General features: G+C 35.7%; 2 protein-coding genes across 3 annotated transcripts in view; both read left to right on the forward strand.

Annotated features, from left to right (window-relative positions):
• Positions 1 to 2441, forward strand: part of LOC117122864 (A disintegrin and metalloproteinase with thrombospondin motifs 3-like) — an 8684-nt gene extending 6243 nt beyond the window's left edge. Inside the window, exons 8-10 of the mRNA XM_033268626.1 lie at positions 44 to 221; positions 909 to 1041; positions 1243 to 2441. Coding sequence (XP_033124517.1) covers positions 44 to 221; positions 909 to 1041; positions 1243 to 1429 — 498 coding nt within the window. The 3' untranslated portion in view covers positions 1430 to 2441. The remainder of the gene's footprint in view (positions 1 to 43; positions 222 to 908; positions 1042 to 1242) is intronic.
• Positions 2442 to 2838: 397 nt separating this feature from the next.
• Positions 2839 to 20670, forward strand: part of LOC117122861 (A disintegrin and metalloproteinase with thrombospondin motifs 3-like) — a 20118-nt gene continuing 2286 nt past the window's right edge. Inside the window, exons 1-20 of one of the 2 annotated variants that reach the window (XM_033268620.1) lie at positions 2845 to 3343; positions 7818 to 7851; positions 8092 to 8381; positions 8608 to 8758; positions 8907 to 9043; positions 9833 to 9916; positions 10262 to 10409; positions 11984 to 12089; positions 12308 to 12448; positions 13086 to 13236; positions 13675 to 13785; positions 14627 to 14760; positions 15404 to 15467; positions 15652 to 15745; positions 15949 to 16088; positions 16260 to 16380; positions 17755 to 17838; positions 18217 to 18380; positions 19200 to 19407; positions 20433 to 20568. In XM_033268620.1, the coding sequence (XP_033124511.1) occupies positions 3281 to 3343; positions 7818 to 7851; positions 8092 to 8381; positions 8608 to 8758; positions 8907 to 9043; positions 9833 to 9916; positions 10262 to 10409; positions 11984 to 12089; positions 12308 to 12448; positions 13086 to 13236; positions 13675 to 13785; positions 14627 to 14760; positions 15404 to 15467; positions 15652 to 15745; positions 15949 to 16088; positions 16260 to 16380; positions 17755 to 17838; positions 18217 to 18380; positions 19200 to 19407; positions 20433 to 20568 (2561 nt within the window). In that variant the 5' untranslated portion in view covers positions 2845 to 3280. Of the gene's footprint in view, positions 3344 to 7817; positions 7852 to 8091; positions 8382 to 8607; positions 8759 to 8906; positions 9044 to 9832; positions 9917 to 10261; positions 10410 to 11983; positions 12090 to 12307; positions 12449 to 13085; positions 13237 to 13674; positions 13786 to 14626; positions 14761 to 15403; positions 15468 to 15651; positions 15746 to 15948; positions 16089 to 16259; positions 16381 to 17754; positions 17839 to 18216; positions 18404 to 19199; positions 19408 to 20432; positions 20569 to 20670 lie in introns of those variants that run through there. The other variant, XM_033268621.1, reaches the window with a different exon arrangement.

The raw sequence follows: 20670 nt of genomic DNA on the forward strand, positions 1-20670 counted from the left end.
GTTACCTAATCATGTGAATATATGTTTTATTGCATCAAATCAGAGTTGTATATCTGGCGTCTGTGTGTCAAAAAACAAGGAACAAGTTTCACCAACTAAGTCTGATAGGCCTACTCCAAATCGTCTGAATACAACACCTTCAGGAGTTTCACCAGAACCGCAATCTGGATATGAATGGGAATCTTTAGGATGGACAGAATGTTCAGTATCATGTGGTGGAGGTAAGCTTGACTGAAATTACCGATTTTGATTACTGATTTACACGTCAAGCAGTTTTGTGTTTATCTAAATGTTTACATTTAGCCTAATTATAAGGAATATGTTTGTGTGTCGCTCTCTCGAGATCGGTTTAAAGTGATACCTTATTGTATCGCATTGCTGTAGAGGTGATATTGTACGGCAAAAGAACTAAAGAGTAACTAAAGAGGAAATAGGCTAGCAAAATGTTGCCCTGATGTGGATAGACAGTATTTCCTGTTGTTTCACAGCCTTTTTTTTTTCTTTTTTTTTTGATAAGTCTATATCATAGTTGGTATAATACCTGTTCAGTATAAAGGTACATTCACACCAAATCCGAATCCTACCGAGCGGTTCGTCCATCGCATCAGAAAAGCAGTTCTATTGTCATATTTCTTCTCTTTTATCTGTGTATTTCATATTTGTTTGTTGAGGACCCCTTAATATCAGCTCTCAATTAATGGTCTCATTAAATGAAGTTCTAATAAATGAATAAAAATACTTTCAGTTCAGATTCGATAAATGCCTTAAATCTACTGGTCTCTTATCCGATGCTTATATAAAATGTTTCTTAATTATGCTTTGGAACAATGGGTATAATTATTGATTTTGCTTAAGCATGTTTACAAGTATTATTTTTGGAAACAAACGATACTCATTTCAACTTTAAGGAACAACCTACCACAAATACCAATGTCGGAGGTTGAGCGACAACACAACAACAACGGATGAGTACTGCAACCGCGAAGGTTTTCAGCCTTACCGCAAAGAATGCAACACACGCACATGTAGGCCTAAAGCGACGTAAGTATAATGGCGTTATTCCTAAATAAATAACTAGAGGTGATCACTCAGATTATTAAGTATCCATGCGCCCACAAGAGTTATAATAAATGTATTACAATTTATAAAAGAAACTATTGACGTAATGACGATGATATAATAATAATGTTTGTTTGTTTGTTTGTTTGTTTTTAAAGAAAGTTGTTTAATTTAAAATTTCAGCTTTGATTGGAAGCCATCCCCTTGGTCTGAATGTCGGGCTAAATGCGGTGCAAATGGAGAAAAGAAAAGAAATGTAAAATGTATTCGATCCAAATATGGAAAGGATAAATCGGTGAATAGGAAAAACTGCAAGAAAAATGGCAGTATGCCAGCAACCAAGACGTCATGTACTCGAGTCTGTTCTTAACTTTAACTGTTGGGACCAGGAGAAGGGAAAGGCGTAAGATTATGTAGTATAATATTTATGGTCAATGTCTTTATGTTAGAGTATGGCGGAGAGTATGGCGGATCTCGGTAGTGCTGTTGAAATGCTTTGTTATTCTTGTTACGAGATTAAGTTCAGCACGCAGGGATTAGACCTGCTCCTTGAAACTTACTTTTTGTGTATCACGAGTTTAAATTAGTGGGCTCTAGTATTCAATAGGCCTACTTCTGTTACTAGATTAATTCACGAACTGATTAAACCAAAGACCTATTAGTAAGTCAGTGATTAGTCCATGATGCTGCTGGAACAAAACATTTTTGTGTGTATAGAGTACTACAGTGTTACGTCACGATACCAAGTGCTACTCCGTTGCTCTCGTGGCAAAATTTCTCCACTGACAAACCATTGATCCCAATTTCTAACCTAATGTTGTATCTTAGTTTTTCTTTGTAAATTTTAATTGATGATTAAATGTGTGTTCGAAAACTAGGCTTATAATGCGAGCATTTGTGTTTTTAGTACATTTTGATTGTAACATATTAGATTTTAAAATGCCTATTATAGAAAGTTTATGAAGTCATTCAGGCGTAATGAACGGTAACCAACGTCTAGTTGGTGACAGAGGGCGCCACCTGGCGTTATGACAACACGACTGTGGTACTCTATGACCAGTTTAATTTATAGTAGTGAGCCTACTTCGTCTATTTTTTGCCATATAACAAATTAACCTACTCGAGTGTGCATAAATTGTAATTTTTTTTTAAAACATATTCTTGAAAGTAAGGCTATTATATTTACCTATAGACAATGATCGTTTTAATATAAAAATTAACGTATACTGGAACTTAATAATAGTATATTGATTACCATATAGTAGGCCTTTATGCTTAATTGAAGTGATAATGATAGTAAATAATAATAATGACGGTTATGATGATGAGTATAAAAGAAAAAATAATGCCGATTATGATGATGAGTACAAAAGAAAAAAAGGTTGAGTTAAATTTCTTATTATTTAATGTTAAGTGTATAGAATCTCCGGCATGATTTTGTGCTACATACCGTAATTCTAACACTACAATACAGGTCTCTCCCTCTAATTAAATAACTAAATAAATAGGATAGTAATTCTGGACTGACTTCACCCTCATGCTAATGCCATATTGTCGAATCGATTATAATCCAAGAAAACCCCAATTACTTTACATTTAGAAAGTAAAAAAATACATGTTACAGTAGGCCTATACAGTGCCTGCTCATTTTTGGTCAAGATCGAAGTATAGACCTTCTTTATATGGCCGGTGACATTACTGACATGTGGCGGCAAACGAATCCAGATGGTAATGTTATCTTCTTGTGGGTAACGTAATTGCGGAAATTATTATTGTTATTGCTTGTATTGTAATCACATAAACCCTGACCAAACACAGGGCTCCCGTTATTGGCGACACATTCTACTAACTGAGACGTCACTGAACGCGGCAAAATAAAACAAAAAGCGTAGGCCCCCATTACATGCCTATCCATACACCTTAATTAAGTCACGCGTGTTTTCACAACAGTTGAATCTGACGAGATCCGTAACACGCGCCGTACCATCGACGAGCGATCTAGTCGGTTTTGTCTAATTTACAGTAAACCAGGATCAATTGCGGTAAACGGGAGAAAGTTACCAAACGCTACTGCTGGAAACTGGCTAAAATATTTTGACAGCACGCTCCTTTTAACTGTGTACTGTACGGTACATCACGTAATTCACTCGGACTGTCATCTTCATCATAGGCCTATGTGTTGCTTCTAGCCTCTGCGCTCAGCTTGAGTTCGATAAGGAACATGTGGACCTTTGTGTTTCCTTTCATTGTGTTAGCCACAATCCACGGTGCAACTTCCGTCCAGGTAAGTGGGCCTAGCTAGTAACGTTGTAAATAATATTTTGACTATTAGGCCTATAATTTAATTAACTATTATAAATACTGTAAACAGTTCAAAAACCAATACCTATCTATTATACTGTGCAATTAGAATCGCACAGTGAATTTACCAGTATTGTTTAAAAAAGGCAAAGTAGGCCTATTATAATATTTTAATTTAGGTTTATTTATTTGTAAGGATAGTTAATCAACATAATCTCCTATTGGTCCAATATTTCAAAAGTCAAAATGTACTTTTATTTTTTTATTTTACGTAAATAAAGGGAGTATGTACGTGTACTCGCCCAACTCATTATAATTACCGTACATCAAGGATAATATTTATCGTTCAAACTATTCTTATTAAAAAAACGAAAGATTTACGCCTTCGTCGTTTAAGAGATATCAAGTAATACATTTGATGATAGCATACGGTAATAAGAAATGAAAGGAACGATATGAGTAATGCTAAACAGTTTACACTATGATTGGACAGAACTCAGAAGGAGCCCCATGGTTAAAGCAACAGAAACGAAATAGGCCTACCCTGTCAGAATCGGACAACAACGAGTTTGTTATAATTTAAAGCTTAGTAAAGCGACGCGCAATCGGCGACACAGACACAGAAAAGCCACGTATTATTGTATTACTTTAAAAAATTTAAAAAAAATCTACTCCGGTAGCACGCCAGGCCTCCTTTTTGTGAACCTAAAAAATATACTACCACCGAATAACAAATACGTTTTAAATTTTCATGCATCTGTTGACTGAGTTAATTCAAATTGACACTTGAAAGTACGCAGAACTTGGAATAGAAAAAACGTGTAGGTATTTAAAACGAACATAATGCTTCAATGTCTGCTTCTATGAATCTAAAAAGAAACGATATGACCTAGACAGGTTGCCCCATTTAATTATAGTCATAATTATAGTCATAAATGCTAATACTATCTGTCTTTATTTTTAATAGTACAGTTAACATTTAACATTAAAAAAATAACTAAATCATGGAAATTATCCGTTCGACTACGACAAAACAACTAAGAAATGTCGCTGTCGAATAATATATTCGTAACGCTTATTTTGTATGGTTTAAGGTGGAGTTGTTTACCTAGGCCTACATACTATAAACCCTGTCAATATTTCAAGACACCCCATCCCGTTTGATCGACTGGTCATCCATCATTGTTATGAATGCCTTTCAAAATAATTTTCTCCGCCAATAAACATGTGTCCCACGAGATTACCGATCTGGGACAGTGAGGGATTCCGCCATTACTCATAATATCGTTTATGGTTTTGTCATTTCCTCTTGTCTTAGTCATCGCTGTGTGGTGTCAAAGTTGTAATTGATATGTTCCTTGAAAAAACGGATGGATATGGTTTGCTTAGCCCCCTTCTGATCTGCAACCTCAAAAGTTTGTTCCTTAAAATCGCACCACAAATGACGTTTGGTAACCACTACTTAAAAGTTCATTAAAATTTTAAATTCGCCTTTAAATCCTATAATTTATTTTTTAGTTCATTACCTCGAAATTCCTATAAAACTATACTAAGGAATACTTAATAATAATAATAATAAAAATAATAATAATAATAATAATATAATATGATAATAATAATATGATAATAATAATAATGATAATAATATGATAATAATAATATAATAATAATAATTATTATTATTATTATAATTATAATAATTAAAATTAAATTTATAATTATAATTATAATAATTAATATAATAAGCCGTCAGTAATAATAATGTTAAGAATGATGATAATTCAGGCATGCTCTGTACATCTTAAAGGCGCAAAACAAGCATCATGAACCTTTGAACTCATGTACTACTGTGTCACTTACTTTATAATGAGAACCCGTAAAAAGCATGGTAATAGCTCAAAACAACGCTGTTACCGACAATTTACTGCTCGAAATCCGCCAGTTTATAATTTCCGTCTTGTCGCTAGAAAGATATCTGGCTTAAACGCCGTAGTAAGAACAATGATTAATAAATGAACTACGGCAATGGCCCAATTAAACGGTGTTTTTTATGTTTTGACGTGTGCAAAATAAAAACACGGGAGCATATTTTGGGGGTGGCAAGTAAAATCCTTTTGCGTGGGAAGTTCATATATGTCGACCGCAGTACGATTTTCAGAAACTTGTAAGTTACAATTCTAATTATGGTGCTACACTTATTTATGGTATAGTGTGCTATCATAGTTAAGATTGTTAAATATGTTCTTTTAAGACAGGGGTGGCGCCAGTGGTCGTCCTGGGTTGTCACCAACCCCCTCCCCTCGTCAGGGAGAAAAATACACTTCGTCGGGGAGATAAACAAATTATATATATTTTTACATACACTGGATCACTTCCGAGAATTTTTGAGCAGCGGCGCCCGACCACGCCCACTTACGTTCTCGTCGGAGATTCGGCCCCCTCGTCAGGAACTTCTGGCCCCGTCGGCCAATCCTGGAGCTACCCGTGATTTAAGATGAATTTACTCAATTACATTCCTTCTGTTAAAAGCATTTAAAATTACATAGCCTATAAATAAGTAGCTTAGCATACCCTACATGACTTCATGGAAAATTGTTAAGCTTAGTCGACAAGCTGAATTAACATTAAATCCTTGTAAAGCCTCTCTTGCCAAATGTCCAAGAGAGATTTAAAAGTATTAGGTACCATTACAGAGAGTTTGAACGACGAGGGACGATTCTGAAGTTAAGCAATGATATTGCTGGGCGGTGACCTGTAATGAAACTTTAGTGCATTCATTCTTCAGATTTAAAGGCGAACATCAGTTCCCAACATCCATAAACAAGAATTATTTACTTGAAATAGCGAAAACAAATAATTTTGGGAGTGACGTCTGGGGTGGATGTATATAGTTTGGCTGAGAGGGGTAAGAAGAGGTGCTGAACAGCCGCGAAGGCAATTTCCATTCGGCGTTAATTTTAGATTAACCATGGTGGCGCCATTAATTCCCAAACGAGGGGTGCCGACTCTCACCTCAGCCTCACCAGAGTAGAGGTTGAGGTGAGCAAATTTTCAAAAACGATGCCTAGATATGAAGCCGCGAAGGCAATTTCCATTCGCTTGAGCTTTTTCAACGCATAAATGTTAGATTAACCAATGGTGTCGCCATAATTCCCTGACGAAGTGTCCAAGTTGGAGGTGAGGTTGAGGTGACAACATTTTTAAAAACACTTCTAGATGCCCGGAAATACGGGGCGCCGTTTGGGACATTGCTATTTATTTATTTTTCCGTACGGCGCCCCGTACGGAAATCAAGGCACTTTTAATTTAGACTATGAAAATAAAAGGCTTTTACAACGACTCTTTAATATATTTATTTTTACTTATCTATTTAAAAATCATTTTTACCGGACAAAAGAATTACAGTATGTATTGTTCAACGACGTCTTGTTTTCTCGTCTAGAAGGATTAAGACTTTTTCCCCGTGGAAATTTTTTTTTTTTTTTTTTTTTTTTTTTAGTTGAATAGTGGACTCAGGGATTAGGCCTACATAGTGCTTGTCGGGGAATTTACAATAATATATATCTACGATTAATTTTTCGATTGCCAGACCTCCCATATACCTGGGCACAGCCCTGACAGTTTTGGCCCTCGGGAGACATCACACCTGCATGCACATATTGGGATGAGCGGGGTTCCACTTCAACGAAGAAATGATTGACTTCTTTCTCATCGTGGGTCCCGGTTCGACTTGGAAACACGGCTAGTGCCGCCATCAAGTCGAGCAAGAATTTGATGCCATAAATTTGATTACTTTGTATCACATTGCTTGGTTGATTCAACATCAGTTATGTTTTTCTTTTGTTTCTGAAATTGAATTCAAATATAAATGATGTTGGTCCTTTTTACGTTTGCGCAGACGGCAAAGCCATAATTTAACCCCAAAAAAATTCTTTTAGTTTGAAAAAAAAAAAAAAAAACCGATCTTGGGAATCCCAAATGATCAGCTTTTTGTTTATTATCCTAATTCAATATGATTCAAGTAAAATATAATAAATAAAAAATGGCATTGATCGTGAAATACTCAGAATTCACGGCCATGAACACTGTCACAAAATAGATATGCCTAACGGTAGATTAAATGCTTAGGTCATATTCGTAAAAACAAGGACTAGCTTGTTTGAGATCATTGGTCTAATTAAACAGTATGTTTCACGCCACATTTCTTCTGAAAGATTGCCTTGTTTGAAGCTGTTTGAGGTGTAAGTGGGCCTCAATGGGGATTGTGTCTGGGTATTTTCCGTTGTAAAACATTATCGTCATCGCATTCCACCTTGGCCTTCGTCATGTGTGATTACAAAGCCTAATATTAATCAATTATTGCAACATGTTGGCGGATAAAATGCGGCACACATCAATGGCTAGCCTGTTACAACATTAAATCAAGAATTATTTAGTCTCAGTCTCTTTATTATTAGTTTCATCAATGGAATCAAGATCAGTTTAAATCAGGTACGATAATTTTTGTTTTTTCTCATATTTTTGCAAGTAAAGAAAACATGGTATTCCGAATGCCATTGGTTCAATTCTTTCAGCAGTCGATCAATTGCACTACTTAATATACTTCTGTGACATACGGTACGCAACAATAACAGCGCAGCTACCAATATAAAACTTAACTGCATAAACAGGCCCTGTTGTCAATATGTAAGCCATACCCATGATCGTCTTTTTTATTTTTTGCTTTTCCAGACCAAATAGTTATACCGTTCAAATCAACCAAAGATGGAGAATTTGTTAGCTTCGATTTCTTGAACCCGCCGCCATTACTACACATTACATTTGAAATTGATGAAATCAAACATACATTGGCACTCGTGAGGGATCCACAGCAGTCTAGCTACACGAGTGATTTGAACATAAGTACTCATGCAAACATTACACCAATTACAACATATTTTCGTGGAAACGACAATGTCAAATACACGGGGTGCGTTCAAGGGGTTCGTTCACAGGCTCAACTGATTGTCAATTATGGAATGGTAAGTTAACATCAAGTTCGGTTTTTATTATATTTTTGTGTAGGCCTATATTTCCTTTAAACTTCAGTTTTGTCTTTTTACCTCTGCTGTGAGTGTAAGTTGCCTTTAGTGTGTTTAAATTTCGGGGGACGCATATTTCAATCTGCTTCTGTCAGTTTTTATGTTTCATATTGTTGTTGTTGGCCTAAGTAGGATCAATACATTTATACAATTGCATTTATCACAGCAAGGAGTAATTGATTTCGGAAACCATACGTGTGTAGTCGAGTATGTTACCTACGACGAAGAGCAGTGTCGTCAATATGGCTGCCCTCATGTACTATATTGTCATAGCAACATAATTCACCAGCCTATCGTGAAAGTTAATGTGAAAGAAGGTATGTTTTTGAGATAACAGAGGGTGTTTAAAGATTTTTAACAATGATTTCGTATTGTTATCAGTACAGTATTATTATTATTATATTAATATTATTAAATTACTGATTTAAAGCATTTGTATTTTCATTTTACTACCAATCTATATAGATGTGCATAACTTACGTAATCGTCGATCAATAGACGGGCCCGTTCGTTACATCGAAACGTTAGTTGTTGGTGAATTCACTATGACCGAATTCTACAAAGATAGTGTAACCGAATATATAAAAGCATTAGTTTTCAAGGTGAGCAAAATATAAGGCAAAAGGGGAAAAAAACTGCATATCATGACGACGTCATTCTTTGTTTTCCCCATTGCATTGTGGGTGAAACCTTAACAGTTTCAATATTTCTTCTTAATAACACACATGTTGCCCATTTATGGATACTGAAGAAAAATTGTTTTTATGGGGTTTTTTTACCATCGACAACTAAACAAAATTACACCAACTAGGACTAAAAATAATTGAAACGTTGATTTTGAATTGCTTTTTAAAAGTTAATAAATAAGACATCAGTTATAATGACGTCACCTGATTCTAGCGCACTGCTAATAGAGAGGTTTATTGATTTGAGTATACTGAAATGGAGGTCTGTTTACCTTCCAAGCCGGTACGCATTTATGTTTCTAGGTGGAGACTAAGTTGTGAACACAAACCAAAATAACTGTGCCAGGTTCTCAACTAGTAATAATTAAACACAAATACTAACATTTGTAAAGCACACACATACCATTCAAATAGACACCCCGCTTGGAATAAACGTCCCCTTGAAAACTCTTCTCAACAATAAACGATTATAAACCAAAATTTACCTAAGGGCCATCTAAACTAAACCAAACAATAATACACTTTGTTTGCTTTTACATATATAAAGTAATAAAAATAATGAATATTATTTAAAAATTTGCCTAGCTCCACAGACAATATATGTATTACGACGGTAATATTTTGTTTAGCAAATATACCTTTTGCCATGATTACAAATCTGCTATATAGTAAATGTGTGTGTGTTTTTTTTTCAATTGTTGTAAGGTAAATGAGATATTACAGGATGAAACAATTGGTATAAACATCCAAATTATCATCACCAAAATCGTTCTTTGGAATGAACAAGAGGTACGTACTCTATATGCATGTAGCCTATGTGAGACATGAGAAACCCCTCTCTTTATTGTCGAGATAATTAAGATCACGCTAGCTGCGCCAATTTCTTTTGCCAGACTCCTGGGTCACGTGTGCTTTGTTTTTCATCAACATTTTTTTTTTATTAATGCCTTATTTGTCATTCCACTATATTATTGTAATTATTACAGAATTTGTTAGTTTTGATACAAACACAATGAAAGATTACTGTAGGTATATAGGCCTATTAGCCAATGTTTCCGCAGCATTTGATGGAAACACCATATTTAGTATTTATAGGAATTGATGAAATTATGTTCTTTTCGTTTCATACTGTAGTCAGCAAACAAAATAGTCGAAAAGAGTTTGCGGTTAAGTCGGAGTCGCGTGTGCTCATGGGCGAGAATGAACCAGGATGCTGATGAAACTAATCTGGCTCACCATGATCTGGCCTTGTTTCTCACCAGGAAAGCGCTCTCAAAATCAGGTTAGTATATTATACAAGAAAAGTTACTCTGTAATTAGGAGATTATGCACACGATGACTTTATTTAGCCAGCATACGGAAAGTATAATCTCTAGACGTGACTGCGCACTGTGATAATACAATGAACGTAGTACAAAACACAAACAAAAAAACGTAGATAAGCCTAATTTATTTAAACGCAAAGTTGTGACAGAAACATTTTCAACTGTTTGATGGTCAACCGCGGGAACACGAGTCTTGAAAGGCTGAGCGGGAAAAGGAACAAGAAATGAAAGTAGAAAGATGTAACGAATCACACTTCCATTATACGGGATAGATCTCTCCCCCAAAACACCTCTTAAGGCATAACAAACTATCTATACATATTATATGCCAACTGTAGAATTGCTGCTTTGTTTGTTTGTTTGTTTTTTGTTGTTTTTTGTTGTTTTTTTTTTTTCAAAGGTAGGTCTACCATTGTTGAAAGTTTGGAATAGTTAGCATAAACACAGATGCTTCAACATAATTTACAATAGAAATTTATGTGAAATTGAAAATACTGAGACATTGATTTTTCATTTCTTTAAACTGAATGTAATATTATTGTCTTTATATCTTCCTTTGCGTGTTATTATTAAAATGGTTAAAGTGATATGACCATAGGAGAGTATTTGAAAACTACTTGCTGACTTTTGACTCTTGAATCCTTAACAGCGAGCGGTTGTGTACCAGTGCTAAGTCTACCCAAGGAGGTATAAAATAAAATCTAATTCTTACTGATGTTGATATTAAACAGTAGCTGTGCGACAAATGTTATCTTCCTAATGCAATTTTCCTCCGACTTCACATCCTATTACCTATCGGTTTATGGTGGAGTAAGTACTCGACTGAATGTTCACCCGCTGAAGAATTAACAGCATTAGTTTTGCACCACAGTGGTATTTTTTAAACTCCGCGAAAGCTAGCGTATTCCCATAGTACTTTCTCCCTGGAGAGGCTATATTGTTAAGCATCCGTATTGATAGATTTACTTTTGATGATGCAATTCAATAATAATGACATATGATTAGTTTCGATTTATATTAGTTTGCTTCCAGGTGGATTTAGATATGCTAGTAGCATATCGCTTGGACATTTCATTTTGTGGGATAGAGTATCCCTAGACTCCGGATTGGTGTAAGCATTTTCAGATCGTATCAATCATAGTGTGGGACTCTTCCGTTGTTTTACAAAGTGCCGTACTTATTCAATCATCTTTGAACTTCTTTAATCAGCAATTATTGTCAATACGTTCTCTAGACACTAAATCACACAATCTCTAACTCTGATTAACAATAGGCCTAACCCTATTGTTCTTTTTTATCGAAGACCATGATTTCTATAATGACTCAACAATTACATTTAAAAAAAAAGAAGCGTTTAAGTTTATAAGATCATTGAGGTTAAAACTAATGTGTTGTTATTAAATGCTATTGCTAAGTTCTCTTTCTATAAATACAATGAGAAAGTAGCTTGCTTAAGAATTATTAGATTACTAGATTCTTATCGATTATTGAATATTGATTATTAATATTGGATTCTCATCTTGATATTCAGGCTATGAACAGAATGGGCAGATGTGTAATGAGTTCAGGAGTTGTGCATTGGTGCAAGACGAAGGCTTTACAACTTCTTTCATAATTGCTCAGGAAATCGGACACTTGTAAGTACTTATTTGCCCTAGCTCTCTTCGTTAATCAATTTAGTTCACCTATAAATCAATGCATGTCAAAGTGTAAACATCCTGAGTTACCATCGTTGATTCGTTGTTCGTGGTGTGCCCACTCCAAACGACATTTACATACTACGTACAAGAATGAAATACCAGGTGGTGATATACTGTAACCACTTTAACAATTTTTTAAAATGTTGTTTTTCCAGACTCGGATTAAAACATGATGACGACAATGGGTGTGCCGATGTTATCTTCAATGGTAGCGTTATGTCAAAGGTCATTAGGTCAACATTTATTGAGTATCTCTGGTCGAACTGTAGTAGAAAGTCAATCAAATCAAACATCAGGTAATTCTAGTCTTTCGTGGGAAAATAATTTTTAAAAATGCGATGTAGCAGCAAATAAAATAGACATTTTTTTAAAGCAACTCTTTTCTACGTGACCACACGCCAACATCAGTGTCACACTGAGTTTCAAGAGGCTTAGGCCTTACTGTACATACTGTCTATTCTAATCAACAGGTGTTGGCATATAGCCATACATGATATTATAGGCCTACACAACTTATAAGGCAGAGGGAAAAGAAAAAATGTCAATGGCGCTATCTGATCAATATGACGACGATGACTGATTAAGCCCATTTTAAACGTAGTTGCTGTTGATAAAGTACTGATTTCTATGATTTTATGACGCCATCTATTTATCTTTGCTTCATGCTACAGTACATGTTACGACTAAGAGGCAAACATCAATTGTAAAGTTAAACTATAACCAATTGAAATAATTTACTTTACTACTATGATGGTCAAATAGGCCTTTTATATTAACTTCATTTCAATAATAATATTTAGCTTGTTTGTGCATACGTTTAGAATCGTATATTTATTTCATAAGTTAAATCTTAAGATAGACTTATTAAAATTTTAATATAGTTGACGTTATTGACGAATGTCGACATATACCGAAGTTTTATTTCACTTCTAGGTCTTTCTCATGTTTACGAGATCACCCGGTAGCTATTCCGTACCCTCAGCCGAACAGCAACATCGGCGAAAAGTTTTCCATGGACGAACAGTGCCAGTACATACACGGTGACAACTATACAGCCTGTCCGTGGGTGACGATAGAAAACAGGGTAACATTCATTTTGCTCTCTCTCATTGGGACACCCCCTCGATGCCTCATAACGAGACTCGGTTTATATAGAGCCTCTTGCATGTATGATTCATTATGCTATTGGCGTTTACGCTGCTGGATAAAAATCAAAATAAAAATAAATAAATAAAAAAGTTAGTGTTTTACCTTGCTTTGTTTTATAATATTGTAATTGATGAATCTCTGTCCAGATTATCAAATGTTATTTAATTTTAAAAATCTGTTGTATGCCCATATATAGTCATGTTGTGCCTATATATGGTAATGATGTGATGCCATCATAACCATATTTAGGCATGTCACGTGTTTTTGTCAAATAAAATTTGATAGTCTGGGACAGGGCTTTAGTGTTTATGATACTACTGTAATCTATTTTATTTTTTTCTTTTCGTTATATTTTGTATTTATTTATATTTAGGCTGATCCGTGCAATATTCTGTTGTGCCACAACCCAGCGGTCAGTCGAAATTGCCTGCCAGAGAAACGGCGCTCACCGCCATTGGACGGAACAAAATGTGGGCGTAATATGGTGAGTATACCACCCTATACAACGTCAACTATTTTTGCTTTAAAAAATGGCCTCAGAGTTTAACATTGTACCGTAGCGAACACGTATATAAATAAGACATGCACTGAATCACATCCTATTACGGATGAAACGTGCAAGGTGATTACATATATATATATTGGATTTAGGCGTATGAATGTGTGTTAAACTTGAGTCTAATCATGATGCCAACTAGTGGAGAACGTCATGTTACCTTTAAACAAAGCCAAATAAAAATCTGTGCTGCCCAAACTTAACCTTGCCCCCGAAAAATTAAAAATAAGATTTAAAAAAAAATGTTATATATATTAAAAGCGTAATACTACTGAAAAACAACAATGCTATGGGGAACAATGTTTGGATCTCGGTAGAGATAGAACTTGATAACTTACAACCCTGTTTACAATCAACTAAAAACAGTCCTACATTGGTTGAGCGTGATGGATGCAGCAATGAACTATGATTCAGACCTAGATTTATACCGTATGGCGTAAACTATATTTATTTATTTTTTATTCCCGACCGGCCTACACAGTGCTAAAAGCAACATAACTATTTTGCATAATTTGAATAAAGTTTATGTGGTCCAGCAACAAAAACAAATGCGAATGTCAGTAATAGCTTTCAATATTGATGTTTGATTTGCATGTTTTGATGAACCTCCACCGGGTTACTAAATACGCCATATTAAGTTTTGAATGTAGATACCCAACGATCGTTTTGTCGGTCACTTGGGTGTCTGTATCTACACTAAACACTAGTAAGTGCGTGAATGAAATAACCGAATACCGGCCCAGTTTAACTTAACCTCTTACGTGTTTAGTGGTGTCTTCGAGGACGGTGCCTGGCCTACAAAAAAAGAAACGGAGCTTGGGGTCCATGGAGCGCGTGGGGCCCGTGTAGTAAATCATGCGGGATCGGTGTTAGTCAGAAGACCAGAAAATGCAACAATCCGCCGTAAGTTGAAATACGCCTGCATTATATTTTTATCAAAGCAAAATAAATATCACTGGAACACGTGTGTTTGCCATTTTTAAGGGAAACATCCTGGAAACAATTTAAGAAAGTCCTAAACAAGCAATTTGTTTTAAACATTTAAATGACTAATTAAACTATGTAGGTCTAACTGTCTAAATCTGGTGGAAATCCTTAAAAATCAAAACATTAAAATGCTTATTTAATATTAAGATTAAATAAATAATTTTCCAATGACAGAGAGAGCAGAGTATATTCTCTTATCTACAGATGTATAAAACGCAATTTCTTAAAATTGTTTACCAGCTAATTATGTTGTCTACCGTATCCAATAAATAGGAAGGATGTTATTTAATGTGTCCATTATTTGGTACATACTGTTCAATTTATGACTTTAATATTATAATAGATAATGTTATTAATAGTACCGTACATTGTAAATAAAATAATTTGGTAGAGATGAGATGATGATGATGATGTGACGATGCTGAAGATGATGATGATGATGGGAATGATGCCAACGACGATGTAAGGATGATTATACCTATTTAAAAATTCCAATAGTATCGAACGTCCTTAAATTATTCAAGTTCATATTATTAGGCCTCACATGTTCTCCTTACAGACCACTTAAAGGTGGAAGAAAATGCAGAGGCAAAAGTAAGGACTTCAGACTATGCAATGCAGATGTAAGTACTGTACTAATATGTTTATTTTTATAGAAAGAAAACAGAAAAAACGGAGTAGACATTTCGAACACATTTTTATTTAAACATGACTGCCCGGCTTAACTCGTAGATATTAATTTTACGATAGGCATGTATCGGAATAGGCCACCAGCAGTGTTAATGAAGTATTACTTATTCATTCTAGGACTGTATAAGACCTACTGACGATTTTCGTGAACTGCAGTGTCACCGTGGTAAAGAACCAAACTCTCTGTGGGTGCCATACATCACTGGAAACGGTACGAGACCTCTTTTTTCGAGAACATTAATTTTAAATAGTTACTGAATATTTTTTTTAATATATAGCTTGGAAGCCTTAATGATATATATATATATATATATATATATATATATATATATACATATATATGCCACTTTGATCTCGTTTGCGAATATATTTATTGTCTTTCCTGGACTAACCATTCTATGTTCATTTCAATAGAAATTGGCTCGGATGAGTGTAAACTTTCGTGTATGTCGCTTCTAACCGGAGCGATTAACAAGACTGGAGGGAAAGTCATTGACGGAACACGATGTAACTATGATGATACTAACTCAGTTTGTGTTAACGGAGATTGCTGGGTATGTTAGAGACGGTGACTATTTATAACGTTTTTCCTAAAAATTCCTTGAACACAGTTTAGGTCAACATTTTCCTCATACAACAAATGATTTGCTTTCCAGCGTTCTAAGTGCTTTTTAAACGCTACAAATGTGTGTCAATTAAGTGTGTTTCTATATTTCTTCAACTAGCTAGTAGGATGCAATGGTATCAGAGGTTCGAAACGCGTTCATGATGTATGCGGAGTGTGCGATGGAGATGGGTCATCATGTCACCAAAGTCAAGGAAAATTTAATGGAATTCTAACTCCATGTAAGCTAACAATTTTTGTTTTTTAACAAAAATAGAAACAGATAGACAGACATACAGACTGACAAACAAACAGCACAGTGGTGGCGCCAGGACCTGCCCGACGGAGAGGCTAAAGGCCCCGATGGGGGGGGGGCTAGTGGAGCGAATCGAGTCCCACTTGGGTGGGGCCAGGGGGCCGCCTAGGGCCCCAGTGGGGTCATAGGCCCCCTGGAAGCCAAGGATATTTGATGAATTATGGCGAGTTTTTATTACTTATTTGATAGGCATCGAGTTAATATAATATGACTTCATGTAGTCTATGCTTTCTAATGTTGAAATCAGCTTCCAAAACCAAAACATTTTGAATGAAACAAGAAACAAAGAGTATGCAATGTAACCATCTAATTAAGTGAAATTCTATATTTTGGAAATTTTGCATGAAATCTGTCAACCACGCTTTCATGGTCGAGGTTGCTTCACCTATCACGATGTAGGCCTATTCCAACCATCATGAGGCAATCTAAATGAGCATTTGTCATAACAGAACGCAAATTATTTTTAATTAGTCTCATTGAATAATAATAATAATAATAATTATTATTATTATTATTATTATTATTATTATTATTATTATTAATATTATTATTATTGTTATTGTATTATTGTTATTGTTGTTGTGATGAAAAGTTAACACAAACAATATGGTGGCTAAACGAATATTACATGTAAATATTTCTTTTTATTTGTTTGTTCCCCGACAAAACTTATCGTCTTCCCCGACGGGGGGGGGCTATGCTTCCCCCAGCCCCTCCCCCCTCTGGTGCCACCACTGAAACAGCAGTGAAACGTAACCTTCTTGGTGGAGGTAATACTAAACGAAACAAATCCATTAATAGATCATGACTATAAATAAGAGCAAGTTTCTGACCTAATGAGTACCGTAAATTACGTGAGGTGGAACAACACCCGACGTAAAATTTAATATTACTTTGGTTAATTTTTTTTAACTGTTGCATCTTTGCTGCTGTTTTCATTTTGTAATACTGTAGTTAATAAAACCGGATCCAGAATTTATCAAACTGGGGCACAGCATTTTCAGAATAGTTAAGTGAGTAACGCTTCAATACATAACATTGATATGCATTGAAATTTAAAATTTAGTGGCGACACGAAGGGGGGCATGTACCCCCTACTGGATCCGCGCCTAGCTAACATAAACATTTAAACATGATTCAAGGCATTCTGAATTAAAGCAAATTCGTTGGCCAGGGAATCTGTGTGAAGACAATCCGTGCCGCCCAATGCAGACAGTGCCTTATGTATACCAAGTGGCATGAAGAGGAAACTAATGCTTTGTTTGTATTTTATTTTAATTTTGAATACATTTTCTTGCAGTCGCTACTGAAAGCATAACGATAATTCCTCGGAGAGCAAGAGAAATTGTGATATCCAAGCCGAGAAACGTACATGTCATTTTCGGTAAGTTAGCCCCAACTAGATTATGTTTATAGTTGTCTCACTCATGGTCTTTCAAAAAAATTATAGCAGCGATATCAACATCATTGTCTTTAATACTTAAGAATACTCAAATATCTCCTCTTTACTTCAAAGGGTTTTTCATCAAAAATACCTTTACTTCATTTCCTATACATAATTAATAATTATGGGCCTACCTAAAATAGACCAAATATTATTTGATAAATATTATCAATAAATATGCATTCTCGTAATGGCAAGTACGCATGACTATTTATATGTTAAGTATAATGTTTTGAACTAGCACATATTGACTACTTTCTCATCAGATTATTACATCTGATGACTGAAACTCTGTTATTTGCGGCTATATCTTTTCAGTTATTGAAGATCCTCTAACGAAGAATTACATTTTCGAAAGTACGAACAAAAACAGCACCAATGGATTCGCTGTATGGGCTGGGACGAGATTCGCTTACGAGCTTGGCAGAGAGAGGGAGTACATAGCCGCCAAGGGACCACTACTTAAGCCAATTCACATACTTGTAGGTGACACCTGCACATATGTGTAGGTGGAAGTTTTATATTGTATACCGTAGCCTACGCTTGCGATATTTTTTGTTATGAAGATGCGGGTTTATCTTGTAGTGCATTCCCATTGAGTACTATATAACTACTAACATTTTTAGATAATACTGGATGATCTATGTTGGCGGGATCTGACTCTGCGGAAAGCTGTGGGCCTCTGATAATGGACTTTTCCGGAATGTCGATCAAAATGAACAACAGACTAATCAGAATAGTGCCAGGAATACGCTCGTGTCCAACAAGCACACGTGTTGTCCCGCAAAATGCACGTGTTCGCGTATGTTTTTACAAAGGGAGCTTTCGATTTGTGCGACGACGCGACGTTAGAACGGAATCACTCATGCGTGATCGTCCTACCTGGCGTCCTACGTTCTCTACATACGTAGATTTGGCCAAATTTTGTTCCAGAATCTACTCGACGAGGTGACCTTAACGTTCTCGCATGCACAGATGACTTTTAGTGACGTCATTACGTTCTACGTCCTACCGTCGTCGTGCAATCGAAAGCTCCCTTCTGTCTTTTTGTGGGACATTAGTCACAATATATATGGTGGTGCGGGGCTTAACGTAAAAAGTCCATTAGAGTTCGATGACGGTGGTCAACATTGTTTTTCGTTCCATTCGTTGTGGTAACATAATTTTCTTAGTTAGACCCATATACACTTTAGTATTACTGACAGTTCAAGTATTCTGTAGGCGTTAATGACGCTGCTGGCGGTAATGGCGGGCTAAATACGATTTCCGATCATACAGTAGAGCTTTTTGATAATGTACAGGTAAGCTCTACTCTCGGTTACTCCCGGTTTGTAGAAGTCCGAAACCAATACGTGATACCAAACGAACCAGACTTTACAACGCCTCTCTCCACAACTTTAATTCCATCAACTGTTCCACCGACTACACCTCCTAGGCCTACTAAGAGCATCCCGTTATACCGATGGGAGTCATATGGCTGGTCAGAGTGTACAGAAGCCTGCGGTGGGGGTAAGTGCTGGAAACATTTTAGAAACACATATGATGAACATCGTGTGTCAATGAATTCAATCATAATGACGTCTATAATGACGTTGGTGAAGATGACGACGGCGACGACAATGATGATGGCGATAACGATTATGATGATGTGATAATGATGATGATGATTATGGTCATGATGATGATGGTGATGACAAAGACAATGATGATGTTGATGGGAATGATGGTAATGTGCATGATGACGACAGTGATGATGACAGTTATGATGACGATGACGTCTATAAAGACGATCAGGACGAAAATGATAATGATTACGATGATGATTATGTTGACGACGACGACGAATATTATGATGACGACGATGAGTATGAGGATGCTGATAGTGAGGATAATAATGGTGAGGATAATGATGGTGAGGATGATGACGTTGTTGATGATGATGATGACGTTGATGACGATGACGATGACGTCTATAACGATGATGAAGACGAAAATGATAATGATTACGATGATGATTATGTTGACGACGACGGAAATTATGATGACGACGATGATTGTAAGGATGAGGACGCTGATAGTGAGGATAATAATGGTGAGAATATTGATGGTGAAGATGATGACGTTGATGATGATGATGATGATGACGTTGATGAGGATGACATCTATAACGATGATGAGGACGAAAATGATAATGATTACGATGATGATTATGTTGACGACGACGACGACGAAAATTATTATGATGACGACGATGATTGTAAGGATGTGGATGCTGATAGTAAGGATAATAATGGTGAGGATAATGATAGTGAGGATGATGACATTGATGATGATGATGATGATGACAATGACGACGACGAGGATACATGATACCATAAACCAAAAAACAAACTATATTGCTATTAAAACCCTTCTAATAAAAAATGAGCTATGATGCCAAGCTAATACTCGTTGGAGTTGTATAGGAAATAAAATAATGAATGATTTTACAATAACGATGAAGATTAGGAGGATGATGATTCTGTTTTCATTAGGTTGGACGTATTTCCAGCAGGAGTGTCGAAACACTAAAACACGTTATATTGTCGACTTTTCTAAATGCGATCTCAATGTTTTTACACCTATGTCTATACGAAAGCCTTGCAACGAGCACGAATGTCCCTCTCCACAGTAAGTTACCGTAAATCATGTGTTTAAAGATTCTAAAGAGTGTATGATCATCATTATCATTTTTATCATCGTTATCATTATCATTATCATCACTATTACCAC

Source organism: Anneissia japonica, unplaced genomic scaffold (assembly GCF_011630105.1).
Source record: "Anneissia japonica isolate Jap-2015-1 unplaced genomic scaffold, ASM1163010v1 scaffold287711_len853857_cov187, whole genome shotgun sequence".
In the NCBI taxonomy this organism is placed as follows: Eukaryota; Metazoa; Echinodermata; class Crinoidea; order Comatulida; family Comatulidae; genus Anneissia; species Anneissia japonica.